Below are 21135 nucleotides of genomic sequence, written 5' to 3' on the forward strand. Positions count from 1 at the left end.
CACTCTCTTATTCTCTCTCTTTCTCTCTCTCTCTCTCTCTCTCTCTCTCTCTCTCTCTCTCTCTCTCTCTCTCTCTCTCACACACACACACACACACACACACACACACACACACACACACACACACACACACACACACACACACACACACACACACACATTCACGCACTTACTCACTCCTTTCTCTTTTCAAAAGCCCCTTGTGAGGCAGATTGACAGGCTAGAATGAAAATGAGGCGGACGCTCAGTCACGACTTCAGTGCGTACGCGTCCTTTTGAGAAGACCTCTAAACTTGGATCATATCACCATGGGAGCTATTTGGGCTGCAAGGGACTTTTGTTTGTTTTTGCTCTTGTTAAATAGTCGCCAAAGCGCAGCGCTTCCAGAGATTCGAGGTGGGACTGTAGTGAGTGTGTGTGCATGTGTGTGTGTGTTGTGTTTTCCAGTCGTGGAGACTACTACTTTACGCACGCTTTCAGAAGTGTTTCCCCAGTGGTGACTTGTACACTTTCTGCTAGTTTTCAAAAATGTAGCTGCATACAAGTTGCCGTGGGAATGTATTTGCTCCCGGTACACATACCTTTGTAAATCACGTTTTGTTATTTATCTAACTTTTCACTTTCAGGTTCTTACTCTTTTCTAACGGCCTTCTGTAGGCTCATACATTTATTATTATAAGGGACATTTATATTTAAGTTTGAATCAGAGTTGTGTTGTTCTCCTTCCCGAGTATAGTCCCACAAAACGTGACACACTTAAAAGATCATATGTGGCTCATATGCTATTTGTGTAAGTGGACTATTTGAGTGTGTTGGCTAGAAATGTGTTTTGGTAATCATGACCTGTACGACCCATTTGGATTTCAGCAGATCCATGTGCCGAGGGAAGTGATGGCTGTCACATTGATGCCATTTGTCAGACTACCCTAGGCTCATACAAGTGCACGTGCAGAGCAGGTTTTAAAGGAGATGGAACACACTGCGAAGGTAATGTGTTTACTTTTTTGTTGAACAGTTTGATTCCCATATATATCTGAGTGTCAAAGTGGAATCACAGAGTTTGGATGTTTGGGAATAAATGTTATAGCAGGGTGGTGTTTGGGCACATTATATGTCTGATATGCTATCTAAATGATTGTATTTACAATATCAAATCATTCTTAAATATTTTGTGGCATAACATTTTAATTCCCAAAGGAGTATTTGATATCTGTGCTCCTTTATCTTTCCCATAACTCTTTAACACATATTGCAGTTAAGTTCTTGTTATTACTGTTCAAATACTGAAATGTTTGGATTTTAATGTTGTGGTGAGTAGGTGAACAATCATTTATGTGGTGTTTACTTCTCAGATGTAGATGAATGCGACTTTGACTACAATGGTGGCTGTGTACACGAGTGCAACAATATACCAGGAAATTATCGCTGCACTTGTTATGATGGATTCAATTTGGCACATGACGGACATAACTGTCTAGGTAAGATCAGCTTTAAACCACTGAGTAAATAACCTTTTGTGATAGACAGAGAGAGCTTCTATGGTGAAGAGTTCATGTTTGTGTGGGCTGTAAGTGAAGTTTCTCACACTCAGACTGCTTTTCTTTAGCCCCCTTTGTTAAAGTTTTAATGTGTTGCTCATGGAATGATTTAAAGGATTTGTCTGAAATGTGTTCTAAAGTAAGCACTTGAATAAGCAGACTTTTTGTATTTCAATACGTTTAAAAAACAACTAATTTGTGAAAATAACATATACTTTGCCATTGTTTTGTACATGCTATTAACTAATGCAATCAATCGGCTTTCTGGTAGATGTGGATGAATGCAAGTTCAACAATGGAGGGTGCCAACACACTTGTGTTAACACCATGGGCAGCTATGAGTGCCGCTGCAAAGAAGGCTTCTTCCTCAGCGACAACCAGCACACATGCATCCACCGCTCTGTGGGTGAGTGAACAACAACATCTACTGAATCATTGAAGACATTTTGTCCCACTCCCACACATTTAAATGTGGCTTAAATATCTGACAGGTGGGAAAGTGTAGACAATGCCTAGTTCATATATATATATATATATATATATATATATAATAGGTTTTGAGTTTGTGTTAGTTGTGTGAGTGGAGGCTTGTATTGCTAATTGTATTAGTTTGTGAAAGAAGACAAAGATATATCAAGTAAATTCGCAATATTCACATACAAATCTAAGATTGACGGCACAATGAGGGTTGACAGGTTCAAGCTGGCTCCCGTCACTGAGCTTTTATCTGCTGCAGCAACATGCTGTGGGAAAGGGATTTCTGTGTCCCTGAGAACAAAATAAGTTAATAACTGCAACACTCTGGTCTATGTGGTCGGTGTCACAGATTAGTCTGAAGTCTCTTTGTTTTGTCTCCTTGACTGAAGTCAACCTAAATGCAAGTGCTTTCCACTCCATCGGGTCTTGACAACCCTTTAAAATCCTGTGGACCAATCCACTCAGCTGTGACCCATCTATATAAATGGTGATTCACCTCATCTCATGTTTTTGTGACTTTGTTATTAAAAGAGATTGCAGGGCTTTGCTTTAATTGAATGACATTTTGAGAAACCTTTCCCTTTCCCATGCTTACATATTTACTCAGAAGTGCTCAACAATAACGCAGTGGTGGATGTTTTGGGATTTAGTTTAAGGCGTGAGAACAATCAGTGTCTTTGAGGATGCCGGACTAATCTCTCAGTGTGTGTGTGCCTTTGTGTGGAGCCGGTCAGTCACTGTAGGAGAGTTTCATTGTGCACCTCTCTCCCTCTTTCTATCCCAGAGGGTCTCAACTGTATGAATAAGGAGCACGGCTGCGCCCACATCTGCAAAGAGACACCCAAAGGAGGTGTGGCCTGCGAGTGTCGTCCAGGGTTCGAGCTGGCCCGGAACCAGAGAGGCTGCATCTGTACGTGCTGCTCGGCATGAAGCTAACATCGCACTACACGCCCACAGTCGACTTCCAATGTTGCACTGTGAATATGTCTCATGTCTGCCTGTTGTTGACCCCTGCAGTAACTTGTAACCATGGCAACGGAGGCTGCCAGCACACCTGCGAAGACACTGAGAACGGCCCGATATGCAGGTGTCACGTCAGGTACACCCTGCAGCCCGACAAGAGATCCTGTGTAGGTAAGTTTGCAGACTCAGTTTTGACTTTACAGAGAAATTGTAAAAAAAACACTATATATCTTTATTTTTCTGTAATCTGCTTTCTTTTTTAATATCCTCACATCCATATTGTCTTTTAATCCAACTGACCTTCAAATAGCTGTCATTTCAAACCTTCTCCTGCCATCATTAAACACATTACTGCACATTTTAGAGATACACAGTTTTACAAACCAAATATATTAGACTGATTTATAGGAAAATGTTTAGACAACTTTCAATTTATGCTATTGTTCAGCATTAAAAAACATAGATTCTTGAGATGAGATGAATTTTGCAAAATAACATTTTCACCGTGGTAGTTTTTTTATCCTTACTCATTGCTCGTTTTTTTTTTTTTTCTGTAGATGGATTATTGAGCAAAATCCTTTTATGTGGTTGAAAATGGGGTCCTGGGTTTGATTGAAGAGCTTAAACAAGCGGATGATTTAAATAGTGCTACCTTAGCCCTCCTGTTATCCTCAAATTTACTATACACCCTATACACACTATACATCCTTTGGGGTCAATTTGACCCCAGTACTTTAAAACTCAATCAAATGATCCTATTCCAAATCTTAACCAACATGTATGTCTCTGGTGCTTTAGGTATCTTAGTTGACTACCTAAATAACCATTTAATTAAAACATTACCCCAACCTTCCCCCCTATGACCCCTTTATAAATTCGGAATTGCTATTATGTGACTATTGAAAAATATATAAATCACCGTCAAATCTCTCTGACTGAAATAAAAAGATCTTTTTGATGTTGTTAAAGGACCAATAACTAAAGCAGAGGGTAGTTTTGTTTTACAATGGTACATTTGCATGTAATATGAATACCTCAATATCACCCTACACAATCAACACATATATGTGTAAAATATTGACATTCTTATATGTTTTATACTGCTAAAACAGCCTGGAGTCAAATTGACTCCAAGGAACACTGATGCGTACAAAGTGCGTACAGGACAGTTAAAAAAGATCTTCATGTTAATTTTATGCTTACCTATTAGTCCTCACTAAATTAGGAAAAGTCATGAAATACTAAGCAAAAAAAAGTATGTGAACCATTTTTTTTAGATACGTTAAACATTGAATTGAATCAAATTGACCCCAAGGATAACAGGAGGGTTAAGTGTGGAATTAGATCATTTTAACATCTTTTAAGCTATCGAAGGAAAAACCACAACAGGAAACTTGATGTTAAAACAGGTTGTTTGAGTAGCTTTTTAATTTCTTTGCACTTGTGGTTCAAAAAGAACATCATTAACCAGACCTGTCCATCAGTGTACGCTGGTTGTGTTTACATATGAACAGAAAAGGAATGATATCTCATGTTTTAGGTTCAACATTCCCCCCCCCATAATCAGTATAATTTCTGTTTAGAATATAACAAAACTCCAGAGGTCCCATGTCATGCTTTTCTGGTTATTACCCGTCCCCTTGTGTGTTATGTAGCTTTTTCTGCATGTAAACAGTCTGCAAAGTCACAAACCCTCAAAGTACTCCCTGTAGCGAGTAAAACTCTAACACAGAAAAGACCTGTCTATGCTGCCCCAGAATGCCTCGTTGGAGATTTCTCTTTTTCCATTGTTCACTTCTTGGGTATAGTGACGTATTTGGGTATAGTGACGTAACATTACGTTACGTCCATGGAGCCGTTACGTTTGGACCAATCTGTGGAATTCCTCACACACACACACACTCGGCGGGACGTTGCGAGGCTCGCTAGCTCACTGGTGTGGGGTCGGCGAGACACAGTGGAACTCAGCCTGAGCACACACACAAACTCCCAGCCAGGCTGCGGGTGTGTGTTTCGGACTGGGTTTCGCTGTGTCTCGCTCTCTCGCAGATGGCCACTGGGCTCACAGGGAGGGGGGGGCAGGAGCTCCAACAAGCCGTTTAGGACAGAGAGTGAATACACATACTATACAGAGATGCTGTATGAGAAACCAATGTGAGTTTGGAAAATTGCACAATGTAAATCTATTTTAGTATACCTCAACAATGGAATTATGATCAGTAGAAATGGCCATGACATGGAACCTTTAAGTTATGCACATTGCAGGATCATCTTACAGTGCAGTAATACAGAGGCTATCTTGATGACTAAATGAAAACAAAGTATATGGAAACCTCTGTGCTAGTTCTCCTGTTATGAAGTGTGCATATTTCCACACAATAGTTATGAGGGATAAGGATCAGCCATCAGATATTGGGTAATATCTCTCCCTCCACCAGCAGTGTGTGTGAGGTCGATGCGTATCACTGCGATGTTGTCTCAAGATTCATTTTACTGATGTTATCTGTTACACACTAAGCCACTGCAAGCTCTAAACATGCATCTGGTTACTGAAAGGTGACCCAGACAAACACACAGAGTCAATATCTGCTTCTGTTATTTATGAAATGTAGGGAATGTATGTAGCATTCTTACTCTGTTAATTATTGTTTTTTTTGTGTGTGTCACAGAACGAGATGAAGCCACCACCGAATCTTCAGACCACAACGCCACATCCTTCACAGAGGTGGACAAACGGGTCAAACGAAGACTGTTAATGGGTAACAGCTACACTCCTTCATTCAGAAGCTAGAAGTTTTAGTCAGTGTTTTTACGTGACAGCGTGTTTGGCTGCCAGTAACCACTCAGGGGTGTCAGACAGGGGAGAGGACTAATGTCTAGTAAACCGATGCATTCCTCAGTCTTTTGAGCAAACTGTGAAATGACTGTGAACTCGTTTTCTCGCCCCCAGTTTCCCCCCTGCAAAAAATGCATTTGTGACAGTGTGGTACATTTCACGTTTTCCTTCCATTTGGGAAGGGCAGGGTGTGAATCTTTTATTGTATCGTTAGTATTTAACAGCTGTGTGATTTTGGGTCACTCGATCTATGTAAAACATTTTTACTTTGGCACTTTACCAAGTACAAGGCTAGTACCTGAGCTCCGGGAGACTTGTCTTTTGTTGTGAATAAAATATGTTGCTAAGGTACACCTAGGTGTGAACATGTGCCTAACCAGTGTATGCATGTGCTCTACATCCAAACATAACTATGTACCATACAAGCTGTGCATTAGAGCCTCATTTCTCTGTTTCAATCATTATTTACAAATGTATTAAAAGCAGTATATACATTTAATTTAGTTATGATCTCAATAAGTATTCTCAGTTAGACAGTATTAAGAAATCCATGGAAGAAATAGTTTGTTTGTTATTTTCATCAACTCTGTCTTCCAGGTCATTTTAATATCAAAATATTCCGAAAATCAAGTACTGTTTAACAAAGTATCTGACATAATAATAACATTGTTTTTAAAGTTTTTTTCTATTAGAAGGTCATTCACAAATGTTCACATTGTGTGTTTAAATTTCAGAAACCTGTGCGGTGAACAATGGCGGGTGTGACTGCACCTGTAAAGACACTTCCACAGGCGTGCGCTGCAGCTGCCCGGTCGGCTTTACTCTGCAGCCGGATGCAAAAACATGCAAAGGTCAGTCTGCTAGTCCACAAAATAATCCTCCTTGGAGAGGAGCAGTCTGTTGAAAGACCGATTTAACCAACTATGTCAAAATATCACCTTTTTCTCCACAGATATTGACGAGTGTGAGCCTCACAACGGCGGCTGTGAACATTTCTGCAGGAACACCATCGGCAGCTTCGAGTGTAACTGCAGGAAAGGCTTCAAGCTGCTAACAGATGAACGCTCTTGTCAAGGTAGAAATGGCTCCTGAATTTCTATTTTCAAATTCTGGGCAGTCATCAAAGTGGATTTGGACTGATGAGATGAGAGGGAGAGGGATATGACAACACCAGAAGATGTTTTTTTGTATCACCAGAAAATAGGGTTTCTGTTAAAATAACAACCAAAAAAAACTTTTAAAAAATCTGAAAACACTTCTCTCTCGGATTTTGCTATACGCTAGTCTCACATAGTTTATTATTAGATAGCTTCCTTTCTTGTTTTATATTACTTTTTTTTATCAGGTCTATGCTTTTAATGATGCTGAACTGATGCAACTAACATATAATTTCAGGGGGCCTCAATGCCTTCGTTTGACCTGTTATAACTATCAAAAGCCAATTTATATCTGATGCAGCAAACATGTGTCCTTTGAGTGAGTGTGACATTTAAAGATCAAGTGAGATGTGTGTCTGTGGGTGGGAATTCCCTCCTGATGAAGATTGCAACTGACTGCCTCGCTCTTATGACACCTGCCTGATTTTGATTACAGATATAGATGAATGTTATTTTGAGCGGACATGTGACCACACGTGTGTGAACTCCCCCGGTGGTTTTCAATGTCTGTGCAACAAAGGCTACACCATGTACGGGCTGGCCCACTGCGGAGGTGAGTCTGCAGAGCAACTTGAGCGTAACACACAAGTGCCCAATTTAAAGAGGTGTCAGGCTCAAAAGCATTACAAAAGAGCTCAGTGAGGTGTTGGGAAAATGGAGCCTGTAATTATAATAATGATTTTTCCTTTTCCTCTCAGATATAAATGAATGCAGTGTGAACAATGGCGGTTGTGAGCAGGGTTGTGAGAACACCATGGGTGGATTTGAATGCTTTTGCCGTCATGGCTATAAGCTACACTGGAACAAAAAGGACTGCATTGGTAAGCCAATGCCTCTTCCTACATCAGAGGCCTATCTGTTGAGTGCTGTTGGAAATTGTGTGACATCCCACATTTTGTACAAAAACTTGGGGGACAAAAACAGGAGATACTTTGAATTCTGTTCTCTTTTTCTCTTTGATTCTCTGTCACTTGGTTTTCTTGTGCTTGAGTTAAACATCAACAACCCGTCGATGCTGTTGGTGCTGTTAGGATGTTGGACCTTCTGATCATCTTCCTCCTTGTCACAACCACAATTGTTATTTTTTTACCTTGGAGTTTTGTTGTGATTTCCATCTAGAGGCTGAGGGTCACCCACCTGCTAAACCCCCCTCTAAACCTACCTTGAACTGTAGTAAGCAGGAGGGAGGGGACCGCTGCTTCCTGACATGCCAGTCCCAAGTTCACATCAGCAGTGGTGAGTTGGTTTTGCCAGATCTCCATATAACATGATTAACCTGTTTACCTACAGTTTTTTCCCATTTTTCCAAGTTTTTCAGAGGATATGGTTTGTCGGTAAATGTTCAATATTTGCAAAAGAAACCAACATGTGCCAAATTGTCGACTCCCTTCACCTGCAGATCCATTTTTTTTTGAGGGTTTTTCTCCTTATAAACCTGCTAAACACCTGTGCATACGCATAGCCCTTAAGCAAACATAGGAGTCTTGTTACTCCTACATATTTTCCCGATCTTGTTATTTGTCACTCAAATAAAAGCATCAGTCTTCTGCTCAAGCTTGCTGTACTTTGTAATTAAGTCAGTTTCAATCGGTCAATTTTTTTTAATTTAAACTGCAAAAAAATGTCTAAATATAAATCAGGATACATTTTTCCACCCTAAAGGCGACACAGAGTTTATGATATAATACTAGTTCCTGTTTTACTAAATGGATGAAGTGGCTGCTGAATAGCTGCCACTGTGAGGCAGCTGCAGAGTGTTGACTAATTGATGAATGAATCACTAGTACTCGTTTTCTTATTGATAAAAGTCGGCCAAAATTCAAATTGATTGTTGTTTTGAATCTTTAACAGAGCTCTGACAAAGTTCACTAAACATGAGGCTCCCATATGTGCGGTAAATAGTAAGAACCTTTACTTCTACCATGTTTTATCAGTTACCATGACACCCCTCAGTCTGGTGCACCATTGTTTTTCTTTAGCATTATTAGACTCAAACATTATGACCCAGTACAGCTCAGGTATCTCTTAATGCAGCACTGCTAATGTATACTAATGAAAATTCAATTAGTCGGTTAGTCAGGCTGTGCTAGTTGTCAACATCAATCTGCGAGGCGGCTCTTCGTGTTCCTACAAGCTGCCTGTTTGCTCTCTCTTGACTCGGCTTTTCTGGCCCTAACTTTTCTCTGTGTGTCACTGCCTCTTGTTTGTTTTCAGGGACGGAGGATTCATACACGGTGACCTGTGGAATGCCTCTGCCCTGCTTGGCTGACACACAAAAGAACAACAGTGGATTGCATTGCTTAGGCAAGTACAAAAAACATCACATATCGACATCTATGTTTCCACTCTGCCACACAAAACAGTATCTCAGGATCAACCCATGCTTCCCTTGTTTACATCAGATATATAAGTAGATACAAATGACAAGTTTTTCTGTTCCTCTGTCCTGCAGGTCCAGAAACGGTCAGTGTCCCACGCATTAAGACTACAGCCACTTTTAGGTCTGGCTCTGCAAAATGCAACCTAAAACGAAGTCAGGAGAAACTCAAGGAGAGCTTGAACTCAGCACACTCAGGTACAGAGGTTGCCACACAACAAACACAACAATGCCTCCAAACACAAGATCACAGAAAGACAAGAAGCAACTACAGCTCCTTCATGTTACTGGTTAAAAAACATTTAGGGTTTACCGAGAGCTGCCAGCCTCTAAAGCCTAAAACCACAACCTTTAGAAGACAGACTAGACCTGAAGGCTGCTTCAAAGTAAACCAAAAACCAAAGGCAAATTTGAAAGAAATGTGTGGGGAAAGTGATGTGGTTTTGAGTGTCTTGAATATCTCAGAGCAGCACTTTGTCTGGCAGTGACAGGGGAGGATGTAATTAGCCATAGCATGCCTTTCAGCTGGGTCTGACATAGCCATCAATCAAATGGGTTTCCGATTGTAGGATTATTTTGCTTCTCCAAAAGGACTCGGCATGGTCTTTTACATCCCTCTTAGTCACATAGTTGTTTCAAATAAAGGATATTGTCACTATGACATCTCATCCTTTTTATCAGTGTTCGCGGCGCAACGACGAAAAGATGATCAAATTAACTGCAGACTTTTTTTTTTTCAATCTGTGTATGTTGTAGCATTCCCTATCAAATGTACATGAATTGTTTCTTCTCTGTAAAACTGTCTTTGATTATTTTAACAATTGTGCGTTTGTGTGTGTTGTTTCTGTTTGTCTGTGTGGTCTTGGGGGGGGGGGGGTGGCTGTCTCACATGTCCACAGATAGCAGGTTCCTCTTCACTGAAAATGTCCAGTTCAGCTATGTGAGCCTGCGCTGCACCTCGTCCGGTCAGCGAATGCGCAGCCGCCATGGCAGGAAAGCTGGGGAGGAGGACGGCTCCTCGATAACAGCTGAGTTTGAGCTGGATGTGAACCTAGAGGAGGTAACAGGTTGGTCTCTCTGCGCTTCTCCTCTGCCTGCCTTTGCTTCTCGTTCAACATCCTTCTTTCGCTGCTGTCTGTTCATCACTAAACAAACTAAACTGTTAAAGTATCTCCTGTTTTGACTTTAATATGGTGGTGGGCTCTAGGTTGGGACTCTGTTTTTTGTTTTAATTCCTTGAATTCTTGGAAAAGTGTTGGCCTGAATTGCTTTTCTCCTGACTTGATGGGACATTCTTGTGAGTGTTGAAGCAAGCATGCGAGCATCCACGCATGAATTTCACTATAGGTGTTGGGGATCACGTTTTGCTGTGGAAACAGTTGTGAAATTAAATGCTTCTCTCAGCAGAGAGCTGTGACCTGAACTGTGTGCGCCGGCGCTCGGAGAAGAGGCTCAGGAAGACCATCCGGACCCTGAGGAAGTCCATAAACCGGGAACAGTTCCACCTCCACTTCGCTGGGTCCGACTACGAGCTCGCTAAGACTCTTGGCAAACCAGCAGAAGTGCCAGGGCACTGTGGGGTGGGACAGGTGCTAATGGGCAGGAAGTGTGGTGAGTTGTTTTTTCTATTTACTTGTTATTAACTCAGGAAGCATGGTAAAGGTTGCGACACACCATTTAGCCCGTCATCACTTGTTCTGTAGATATTGTTCTTTTCATCTCTCAAGAGTGCAGATCCCACTGCTTTTGTTACACCATGCAGCAATGTTTCTGACTAAGTCCTATACACACAGTAGACGTAAAGTCCTGTCTCAATGCAATTGAAATGGTCCACGCCAGTGAGATATATTTAGACAAGCTGGTTTAATGATTGGATTTGGAGCAGGTGTTGGCCAGATGAGTGCCATATTTGGTTTGCAGACATGCCGTAATGAGCGTGTTTGAGGGGAGAGCGAGCTCCAGGGAAGAACAGAGAGACTTTTGTTGGGCCTCCAAGCTGTGAAATCTTCCAGCATCTCCATGGGATAAGTGTGTAACATGAGGGCCCATGGCAGGTCTCCTGGTAGCGGTTGCATCTCGGTAGGGGTTTTATATACAACCTGTGATGGAGAAAATGTTCATTAAATAAGACCGCACACTGTCAGTGTTTGGGAGCTGGAGGCTGGCATGTGTTTTCTCTGGCTGTAGGGACCGTGCGCCCCTAGTTTCGGGCCTCACAGACAGTTTGTTGCCTGCAGCAATATGCTTTAAAGCAGTGAGAGGAAACTGGAGCGTTTTATCTGTTGAGATGTCTAAATATGTATTCAAATGGTGAGCAGTTCATTTTATATATGCACATGTCTAACGTCAATGTTAAAGATGTATGAATGACACTTATACCCAAATCTTTGGTTAACCTCCCAAAAGTCTATTGTATGTTTTCCCCTCTTTGAACCTTGAAGAATAGGGGTGATGGAAGTTAAACTGAAACTGGACACTGAAACGTCTAAGACAACAACTACCCAGTCGTTTCTGGAGATAACGTTTGTTGAAAGAAAGTCATTAGTTTTACGCTGCATATATCTCTCTGGAGCACCATATTTTGTAGGCCTCTTCATTAACATCAAAGCTGCTTCTGCTGTTGAGCGATGCTGACATGATTTAAACCTAAACTGCTGTTCATTATTTCTATCTTTCAGTTACACAAGTCCTAAGTGTCTTGATTCCTTAACTCCCCCGCTATGCTTTCAGGTCAACATTAAGCAGTCTATTGGCCATGGCAGGGGTGTAGACATGTAATTTGGGAGAGGAGGAGGAGGGGGCTGAAAGGCATTCTTCTTAACCTCCAACTCTTTAAAAGAGCTATATTTTTCCCCTCCTCCCCCAGCTCCCGCTCTGGCTTAGCTCCGAGTGCAGTTTAGTCCTTTTCAGTTTGCCCACTCCATTGAAAACCCCATTTGAGGGTTTTTTTCTCACTGCCTCACAGAGATGCCTCTTGTGCATTTGGAGAAAAATATCCATTCACCTCCGTGCACCCTTTAAAGCATTTGTCCTGATTCATTGATTGGTTTGCTTAATATTTAATCTAAGAAGTTGTCTCTGTTTATATAAAATGACTTAGTTGAGTAATTATGTAAATAAATAATTGTTCCAATGTGCATGTGTAGTGCTGATAGTTGCCAGTATGTGACGGCATCAGAATACAGATCATAAACGATCCAGAGATGATGTGAATGGTGAGCGTCAACGTCTATTTGACCGTTGTAGTCAACTTGTTTGCGTGTTTGTTTTAACATTGAAGATGTTTAGGAAGTGCTGTTGATTCAAGCTGGCAGTTTGAGTGCTGTGGCCCCCCTGCCCCCCAACTGGGGCCACTTTGCATGACCCCCAGCCACTAAACTGCTAAAGAGAATTGACTTCAGCCACACCATGGGAATCAATTAGCATCAGTTGTTTGGGCCTCGGCTTGATGGGCGCGGGCAGTGATTGGGCCAAGCAGAATGGGGGGATTCAGAAACCTGACCTCTTTTATTGGGTTCAGCTCCTTACCACTGTGATACCGTAGTGTTTTCCTATGTCATCAAGTAGGCAAAGACTGAGGACTTGAATAGAGGTGAAAGGTCTTTTAAACCTCTTTGGGGCCATCAATTCGAGGACTCTATAGAAGCGTTCTTTGCATTTGAAAGGCTTCAAGGTTTTCTCTCTCTTTCACTCTCACTCTCTCTCTTCTCTCACTGCTTCCCTCTGTCAAATAAAAGCTGTTAGAGGACAATGCAATGATGGCTCCTCATGGTCTTTCAGAATAAACAATGGGCTCCAAAAAATGAACTGCTCTTGAGAGAATTACATTTTCTTTCTTTAGAGGAATATCTAACAATTTGCTGAGCCACGTAAAATGGATCTACGTTAAAGCTCTTGTGTGTCGAGTTTTTGTAGATAGTAGTTTCTCTGCTTACAGGCAGCTTAGAGGCTGCAGCCGAGGCACAGTTTGTGCTGGGATTTAATTGATTTATTCTTGTGTGAGATCAGCTTCAGTTTTCAAGTCAAGTTCTGAAGACCATCAGACAGACGCAGTAATTCCCAAATTAATTACAGGCATCACTCTGAATGGGAGGAACCAAAGCAAAAGCAAAACGGTGCTTTGGTCCCTTTAATCAAGCCTTTGCACTTTTCTGAGATAAGAGGGAAATACTCTCTTTGATTTGCTTCTGTGTTTGCCTTTAAAGAGGCGAGGGTGCTTATGGTGGAATTAAAAGTTCCTCCCCTACGCACAGCCATGTTGCATGAAGTATTAGGACGTGTCAGATGTGGCGCACAAAGGCAGCTGTGGAGTGGGCTGGTGCTCTTTTGTCTCAGTCATTTTGTCTGGCTGCCTATTTAAAGTTGGTTTGCAAGAACATTTCCAATTCCTCCATGTTGAGTCTCATTACTTTTAAAGTCCACAGACCCAGCAGTTCACAGGAACAAAAGAAACACTGAGATAAACATCACAGCACGCATTTCATAACTTAACTTGATTTATTTCAGTTCCGAAATGTTGCTAATAACAATTGAAAGCTTAATGTATTCTTCTGTTATCAAATCCATAATTGAGATGGACCAACAATTCTTCTCTATTTTTCCCATTACAGCTAATCCATGCCATAATTGTATAATGTGATTTCTAACCTTTAGCTAAATGCTATTTTTCTCTCATAATTGAAATGTGCAAATTGATGAGAACATATGTAATAAGACTACATTTAACACGATCAATGAGTGAAACTCTTTATTTAGGTATCAAGCCAAAACAAATATTAGAATATACACTAATGAAATGAAACATACCCTGATGGACACAACAACTAAACATACTACATTAAACTAATCTCCATTTGAAGACCCTGTAAACTTAATTTTGTCCAGGATAATTTACTGTATTTCTATATTTTCACAAATTTGATATACACTACGAAAAAAACAACAATCACTTTATTTATCATTTATAGTCTAGTTGTCCATAAAAGGATGTATCCCTTGTTTACTTCTCCTACATTTTCAAATATGTCTTGGTGAGAAAGCAAAAATAGTACCCTTCGTAACTTTAACCAGTTGCAGCATTTAAAGATACCGTGCAGTGTGTTGAACTATTTACAGGGTGAGTTATACTTGCACTGTTCATTGACGTGCAAGTAAAACTCTGAAATCTGTCAGATGAATTGTTGAGGCTCAGCCTTTGATGTGTTGAGGATGCTCTTCACTGGGTTTATGCTTTTCAAGTACGTACATGGTCCTGTTTGATTACACACGAGAGGCAGCTGATGAAGTCTGGGTTACTTTAATGGTCTTGTCATGCTATTGAACGGCTGTATTTATGGTGTAAATCTACAGTGTGGTGAGCACTGTTTAATTATGTGTCGCCACAGGGCATACTGCTTTAATTGTTGATGTCTGCATTTGACATTGTCTCCCTCACTTCCTGACACTGATCTGGCTGCTCAGTGGATGTAAATTACAGTTCATAAACCTCTGTCTGTTTTGGGTGTATTACCCTAAGTGTTTGTGTTCAGTTTGTGAGGAAATGTTTATTTCACCGGCTTAAGTAATTACATTGTTCCGACGTGGTATTGTATCACAATGTTCTTTTTGATAGAGTGTTTAGTACCAAGACAAAATGATCCTCTCTCAGCGATGTGAAAAACGACCACAAGCTTGGCAGTGCCTTGGAGAAACATAGCAGGACTAAGTCAGAAATTGCTCTGTGCACAGTCAGGGATGCACATGTGTGTGTGAGTCTAACACAAAGTAAATTCTTCAATTAAAGAGAGAAGCTACAGGCACAAACATTGTTTTTCATGAATTGGTCAAATTTAAGTGTTCAGGCTTTTTTGATTTTTGATTTTCACATCAGTGGAAAGAAAACCTTCAAAATGCACACATTTCAGAAAACGTGTTATATATAAAAATGTTCTTATTGTAAGTGATCATTTAGGATGATCACTGGGGATGTTTTTTGGTGAAATCTATTAGTTGAAGTTCTTTACCCTATTGACCTGCAGCAAAATGTATAGAATTTTGCAAAACATATCTTTAAAGGCAATTTTCTAGAAATTATCTTTCATCTTATCCTCTGAGCCAAAAAACTCCACTTCAGTGTCACTTACTTTCACCAAAGCACACATACATTCCAATATATAATTCAGACCCTTACTTATAAAACATTTTATTCCTAAAAACATTACCTAAATATATGTTTTTACATCTGCTAAAAGTGTGTCCTGATTTATGTAGTTATAAAACAGATATCCGAAATTCACTCAGTCAAAAACATTGACTCCATCAAAATGAAACAAGAATTATGATCCTGGACCTTTCCAAGGTTCAAATCTTTATTTTGATATTTAAACAAAAATAATTCTGAAAACTTGTAATCCAAATGTCATGTTTCATGGTGATCTATTTGTGATCTATTTGTACCCTTGCCATCTGCTGTGTCTCCTGTTAATAACCTTTAATGGATCTTTAGTGAGCTGTAGTGTTGGGACACACTACGACGGGGATCAGGGAAGGTGTGTGCTGTGTCCGGCTGGAACCTATCAGGACGAGGAGGCACAGACATCTTGTGAAGTCTGTCCCAGACCTGAAGGAAGAGAACTCTCCAAGGTGGTTGGCGCTGGAAACCTGTCAGAGTGCGGAGGTGAGACTATTGAGTCGATTTGATGAATCTACCTCAAAATCACAAATGTGCCTCAATGGCTAGTGATAATAAACGTTATTTACACAGCACTTCTCAAACAATGTTACAAAGTGCTTTTCGTGGTTAAAACAGACAGAAAACTACAAAAAGGATCTCAATGACAAAGACCATTTAATTACTACAATAGTATGACTTGTTGGGAAAAGTGTACATTTATCAAATGTAGAGGTACTGGTGATATTGTTACCTTTAGATGGACCCAGGCTAGTTGTTTCGAGTCTTTATGCTAAGCTTAGCTAAGTGGCTACTGGCAGTAGCATCATATCCTCTCATCTAAGTAATAGTCAACACCTAAAATGACTTACTAAATGTTTTAGTATTCGGTTGGATTTCTCAGATATTTAGGATAAATAAATCTTTACATTTGGCTTTTATGAATTGCCTCATGTCGGTAATGACCATAGTTTAAACCGTGCAACACTTATAAGAGAGGATGTACAATAAAACAAAAATATTTGAAAATGAAAAAGGGGAAATATAATAAGGCGAAAAAATAAAAAAGGCACAGAAGGACACATAATCTAGGTAACTGTTTTGTGAATTTGAGCCACAGAGGAAGCGGTGGTGCATGATAGAGATCTGTCCCTGGCAGATGTTCTGCTTTGTGTAAAGCCAAAGGAGCTTGAGCTTAGATGTTGAAGATTAATTTTCACTCAAAAGGTGAAGTCTTTTTTTTAAGTCTTGAATAATAACAGAAGGAGCCACCATGTTTTGGTCTCCTTCTGTTATTGGAGTCACTTTATGACTCCATCCAAGATCCCATCTCCCCTGTCAGACTAAACAACAAGAATCTGGCTCCCAGATTGTATTAGTCACAGAGCAGTTGCACTCTGTTGAATTATACAATGCAGTGCAGATTAAACATGGCGTCATGCCATTGACATTTGCTTAAGCTTGGTTGTATCTTATCTTAATGGAAGAAGGCAGTATCTTCTATTACATTTAACATGAGAAATTGCAAAGAAAACACTTGAAATGAAATGTATTCAATTGATGCAGTTTTCACAGTTTGGTTATAAGGATAACATTTGACCAAAAACATTGCTGTGTCTAATATGTCACACTCTGACTTAACTTAATGCTTGTGTGTGTTCAGGTCAGTGTTCCCCGGGTCAGTACTCCCATGATGGCTTCACCCCCTGCCTGCCCTGTTCCCTGGGAACGTACCAGCCTGAGGTGGGACGCACCACCTGCTTCTCCTGTGGGGGGAATCTGATCACCAAGCGCATCGGAGCTGTCACCTTTCAGGACTGCGAGACCAAAGGTGCCATATTAACATCTGTTGTTGTTGTGCTAGGGTAATAAGAAATAACTCCAGTTAAGTTCATGTCTAATGTTTAAACATAAATAAAGAGATCAAATGGGATTTATGGAACTGAGGGTGGTTATAAAACCCGTGAAATGTGTGAAACATTTGTGGTTCTTTGGTTAAACAAACACAAACAACGTTCATCACAAAGCTGTCATGTGGTCTTCAGAGCTCCTTTTGGGTGTGGACAGGAACTCTGCTGCCCTCTGCAGCTGCTGTTTTGTCTTCAAACTAGATGTTTTCATTCAGGACAAGGGAACAGAAAAGTGTAGTACCTCTTTTTGTACTTAAGTGCATTACCTGAGTAAATTGGTAACCATCCTTTGTAAGCGTTTAATAATTTGTATGATATAACAAATAATAGACACATATATTAGAGATGTTCAAAATTAACTATAAAAGTGAGTATTGGGATCTTCAGAAACTAACAGCCCTCCATCACTGTCATTGGCTCCTGCAGTCCAGTGCTCTCCGGGACATTACTACAACAGCAGCACTCACCGTTGCATCCGCTGTCCCATGGGCGCGTACCAAGGAGAGTTTGGACAGAACTACTGTGTCTCCTGCCCTGGAAACACCACCACCGACTTCGATGGCTCTACTAACATCATGCAATGCAAAAGTATGTATCTCCGTACGCAATAAAGTCCCTGAAACAAAGGTTTAGGATTCAGTTCCAGATTATTCACTTTGTTGCACCAAGAAACAAATCTGACGAATAACTTTACAGACCGACATTGTGGAGGAGAGCTGGGAGATTTGACTGGCTTCATCGAGTCCCCCAACTACCCGGGGAACTACCCCGCCAACGTGGAGTGCACCTGGACCATAAACCCCCCGCCCAAACGCAGGATCCTGATTGTCGTCCCAGAAATCTTCCTGCCAATTGAGGATGAGTGCGGAGACTACTTAGTCATGAGAAAGAGCTGTACGTTTGTGTTAAATTACTCAAAACTATTCCACCAATGGGTTAACTGTTACTTTACACCAAATGTTACCAAGTAAACCAACATGAACTTTCATTAATGTATTTGTCTTACTGGGATTACAGTAGGTTACTAGATGGGCTTTTCACCAAAACATCATGATCGATTTATTGTACAATATAAGGGAATTTAATATGACCTATTTTTTTTATGTGCATCATTTTTTACATAATAATGTCACCAACATTGAAAATGTTGATTTCCCAACCAGTAGAAGACTATGGGCATTGCACATATAATACACAATTTTGTTAACAGTCCATTGGATTATTTTGTTGGTTGTGTGGCATTATTATTTAAAAAAAAAATACATTTAGGATATTTTAATAATTTTTTACATTCCAATTATAATCATAGATGTCGTCCTGTGTGCTCATTTATTTCACAGCTCTCTCAAACTCTGTGACAACCTACGAGACTTGTCAGACATACGAACGTCCCATTGCTTTCACCTCCCGCTCAAAAAGGCTCTGGGTCCAGTTCAGGTCCAACGAGGGAAACAGTGGCAAAGGCTTCCAGGTCCCGTATGTGACATATGACGGTAAGAAAAAACATGGATATGTGATGTTTTGTGCAATAACGATGATGCCGCTACGTCAGTGTGTTGTCACATGTTTGGCCCTTCATAGTTTTTATTTGTATAGGGATTTTTATCTCTCATTGTCAACTCGAATATATCTTACTTTTAGTTCTGTTTTATTGTCTATTTTGAGGTGTTTGAATCTTATGTCTTTTTTTCATTTTTCAAACTGTTTGCAATGCCTTGTACCTGCTGCTGTAACGAAAACAAATCTTAATTTGGGATCAATTAAGTATATATTATCTTATCTGATCTTAGTTTGATTGCTTACATCAATGTTTATTGACTTTGTTTGTTTCAGAGGACTACCAAGAATTGATAGAAGACATAGTCAGAGATGGGAGATTATACGCTTCAGAGAATCACCAGGACATTCTCAAGGTATGCTTTAGTACAAATGTTTGATAAGGATTATCTGTGTTTTTAGGTTGTTTATTCTAAATCTGGAGAATATTTAGCCAAAACGTTTTACAAATGGGTGTGTATTACAATGTTTCATTTACATCTTGGCACTTGATCTGTATTGCACCTGGTATTCTTTGTCAATATTAAATAGAACACATTATTGGCAATCTAGAAAAACTGTTAATTGTTTTTTAAATGTTTATATATTTAAGTTTCTGCAGCAGTCTCGGATGACTTAAGTTTGCACCTGTTTTCAATTTTGATTATCTTTAACTATCCTCCATTTGATGATAAGTTTTCCTTTTCCTTCTGTCCTGAGGCCCAGTAAGCATGTTTGTAGCGCCCTCTTTTGGATACTGGTGGAAAAAAGGGTGATGCTCACAGAATTATTCATATTCTTTTTTGGTTTCCATTAATGCAATACATTTTCTCATCAGGACAAGAAGCTCATGATGGCGTTGTTCGATGTACTGGCTCACCCTCAAAACTTCTTCAACTACACAGCACAAGAATCAAGAGAAATGTTCCCCAAATCATTCATCCGCTTCCTGCGCTCCAAAGTTCTGAGATTCCTTCGCCCTTAAGACTGAAAGTTTCTGGATATCTTGTGAAAAACCTAGATTACATGCTGGCCACAGTATCTGTTTTATCCAATTTCCCTTTTAAGATTATTCCGAAGTTACCCGTTTTCTCATGGAGCGACACTAGAACGGACTACACACTCGATACATTTGAAAGACAAAATGGACAAATAGAGGGAGAAAAAAGTGTTTAAGTGTGTCTCTGGATGGTTCTAGATCAATTTGTTTGGAAATTTGGAAACTGTCTTTTAATAAACATCAGAGAAATTGTAATGACTTTAGATATTAAAGTCACCATTTCAGGATTCAATGCTGTTCGTGCCAACATTATGAGACATTTGCTAATATCATCTTGATGAAAAACAAATGTGATAGCTAAACAGATATATTCTGAATGTCAGTGATGCTGTATATAGAGTGTGTATCTAGTTTTAACATAGGCTTCTCTCACAGGTAGAGCGTAATGCACAGAAATACTGCTGAAACAAATATAGCACAAATGTTTATACCTGGAACATTAGCACTACTAAAGACGTAGTGGCACCACGAAAGCAATTATTCTGATGAATGTGTTGTATATGATGTAAAAAGTTTTAGGTGAAACTCTAATGTATTGTAGTAACTACGTACATGTTTGACAGTGTAGCATTGCTGGTGGCTCATATATTTGATGTTTCAAGGCGTGTGAATGAGTATGCGTCAATATATTTTGTATTATTTACTAGCAACCAAAGACAAATGTTCAGAATACATGAAATAAATGAAAGTCCTGTAAAATAGAATTGAGCTTTTCACCTGTCTTAGAAGACACGTATATGTATATTTTTTATGGTTTTGTACATCTAATATGCTGTAAATAAAGATAGGAAAGTTATTCTGTGTTCTTTTTCCCTGTCCCCACTTTTTTTGTATTAGGCTATGTGGCACAAAACAAATTGTTTATTGCATTTCATTCAGACATGTATACACATAGTAACAACAATATACCTGGCCATGATAACATAACAAATACTTTTTTATCAGCCGGATTTAAATAAACTAGATACATTATAAGTAAAAGAGTTGTTGTCTTGTCCTTAAACCGCAGTCCTTTGATGGTCCCCGTGCCAAAGTTTGGCAATCTGACTGTTTGCAACAATATCGAAACAAGAGGTGCGTTCGATTTACTCTCATACGCTAACAAGTAAGGGCGGAGTTTAATTTGGATTTTT

At 39.8% G+C, this 21135-nt stretch overlaps 1 protein-coding gene across 6 annotated transcripts; it reads left to right on the forward strand.

Annotated features, from left to right (window-relative positions):
- Positions 1–32: 32 nt before the first annotated feature.
- scube2 (signal peptide, CUB domain, EGF-like 2) lies at positions 33–20798 on the forward strand. Of its 6 annotated transcripts, none has more exons than XM_079662721.1 (23): positions 33–396; positions 871–987; positions 1353–1478; positions 1810–1944; positions 2800–2925; positions 3033–3149; positions 5648–5737; positions 6549–6665; positions 6767–6889; positions 7408–7524; positions 7670–7792; positions 8091–8207; positions 9186–9275; positions 9424–9546; positions 10248–10415; positions 10756–10959; positions 15833–16003; positions 17160–17327; positions 17833–17994; positions 18103–18300; positions 18747–18899; positions 19240–19319; positions 19781–20798. In XM_079662721.1, exons 1-23 carry the CDS (start codon positions 309–311, stop codon positions 19925–19927), a joined length of 3060 nt encoding a protein of 1019 aa, XP_079518847.1. In that variant the 5' UTR covers positions 33–308; the 3' UTR covers positions 19928–20798. The 6 variants fall into 6 exon arrangements, with proteins under 6 accessions (XP_079518847.1, XP_079518842.1, XP_079518844.1 ...); XM_079662716.1 differs by having other exon boundaries at positions 34–396; positions 868–987; positions 10753–10959; XM_079662718.1 differs by having other exon boundaries at positions 34–396; positions 868–987.
- The last annotated feature ends 337 nt before the right edge of the window (positions 20799–21135 follow it).

The sequence above is a fragment of the Notothenia rossii genome (assembly GCF_949606895.1).
Source record: "Notothenia rossii genome assembly, chromosome: 2".
Classification (NCBI taxonomy): domain Eukaryota; kingdom Metazoa; phylum Chordata; class Actinopteri; order Perciformes; family Nototheniidae; genus Notothenia; species Notothenia rossii.

Excerpts from the sequence above, each read along its gene's own strand:
- scube2 (XM_079662716.1), top strand. The coding sequence starts at position 309 with ATGGGAGCTATTTGGGCTGCAAGGGACTTTTGTTTGTTTTTGCTCTTG. Across the intron at positions 1,479-1,809 it reads TGACGGACATAACTGTCTAG|ATGTGGATGAATGCAAGTTC; the intron begins GTAAGATCAGCT and ends GCTTTCTGGTAG. Across the intron at positions 10,960-15,832 it reads GCTAATGGGCAGGAAGTGTG|TGAGCTGTAGTGTTGGGACA; the intron begins GTGAGTTGTTTT and ends ATGGATCTTTAG.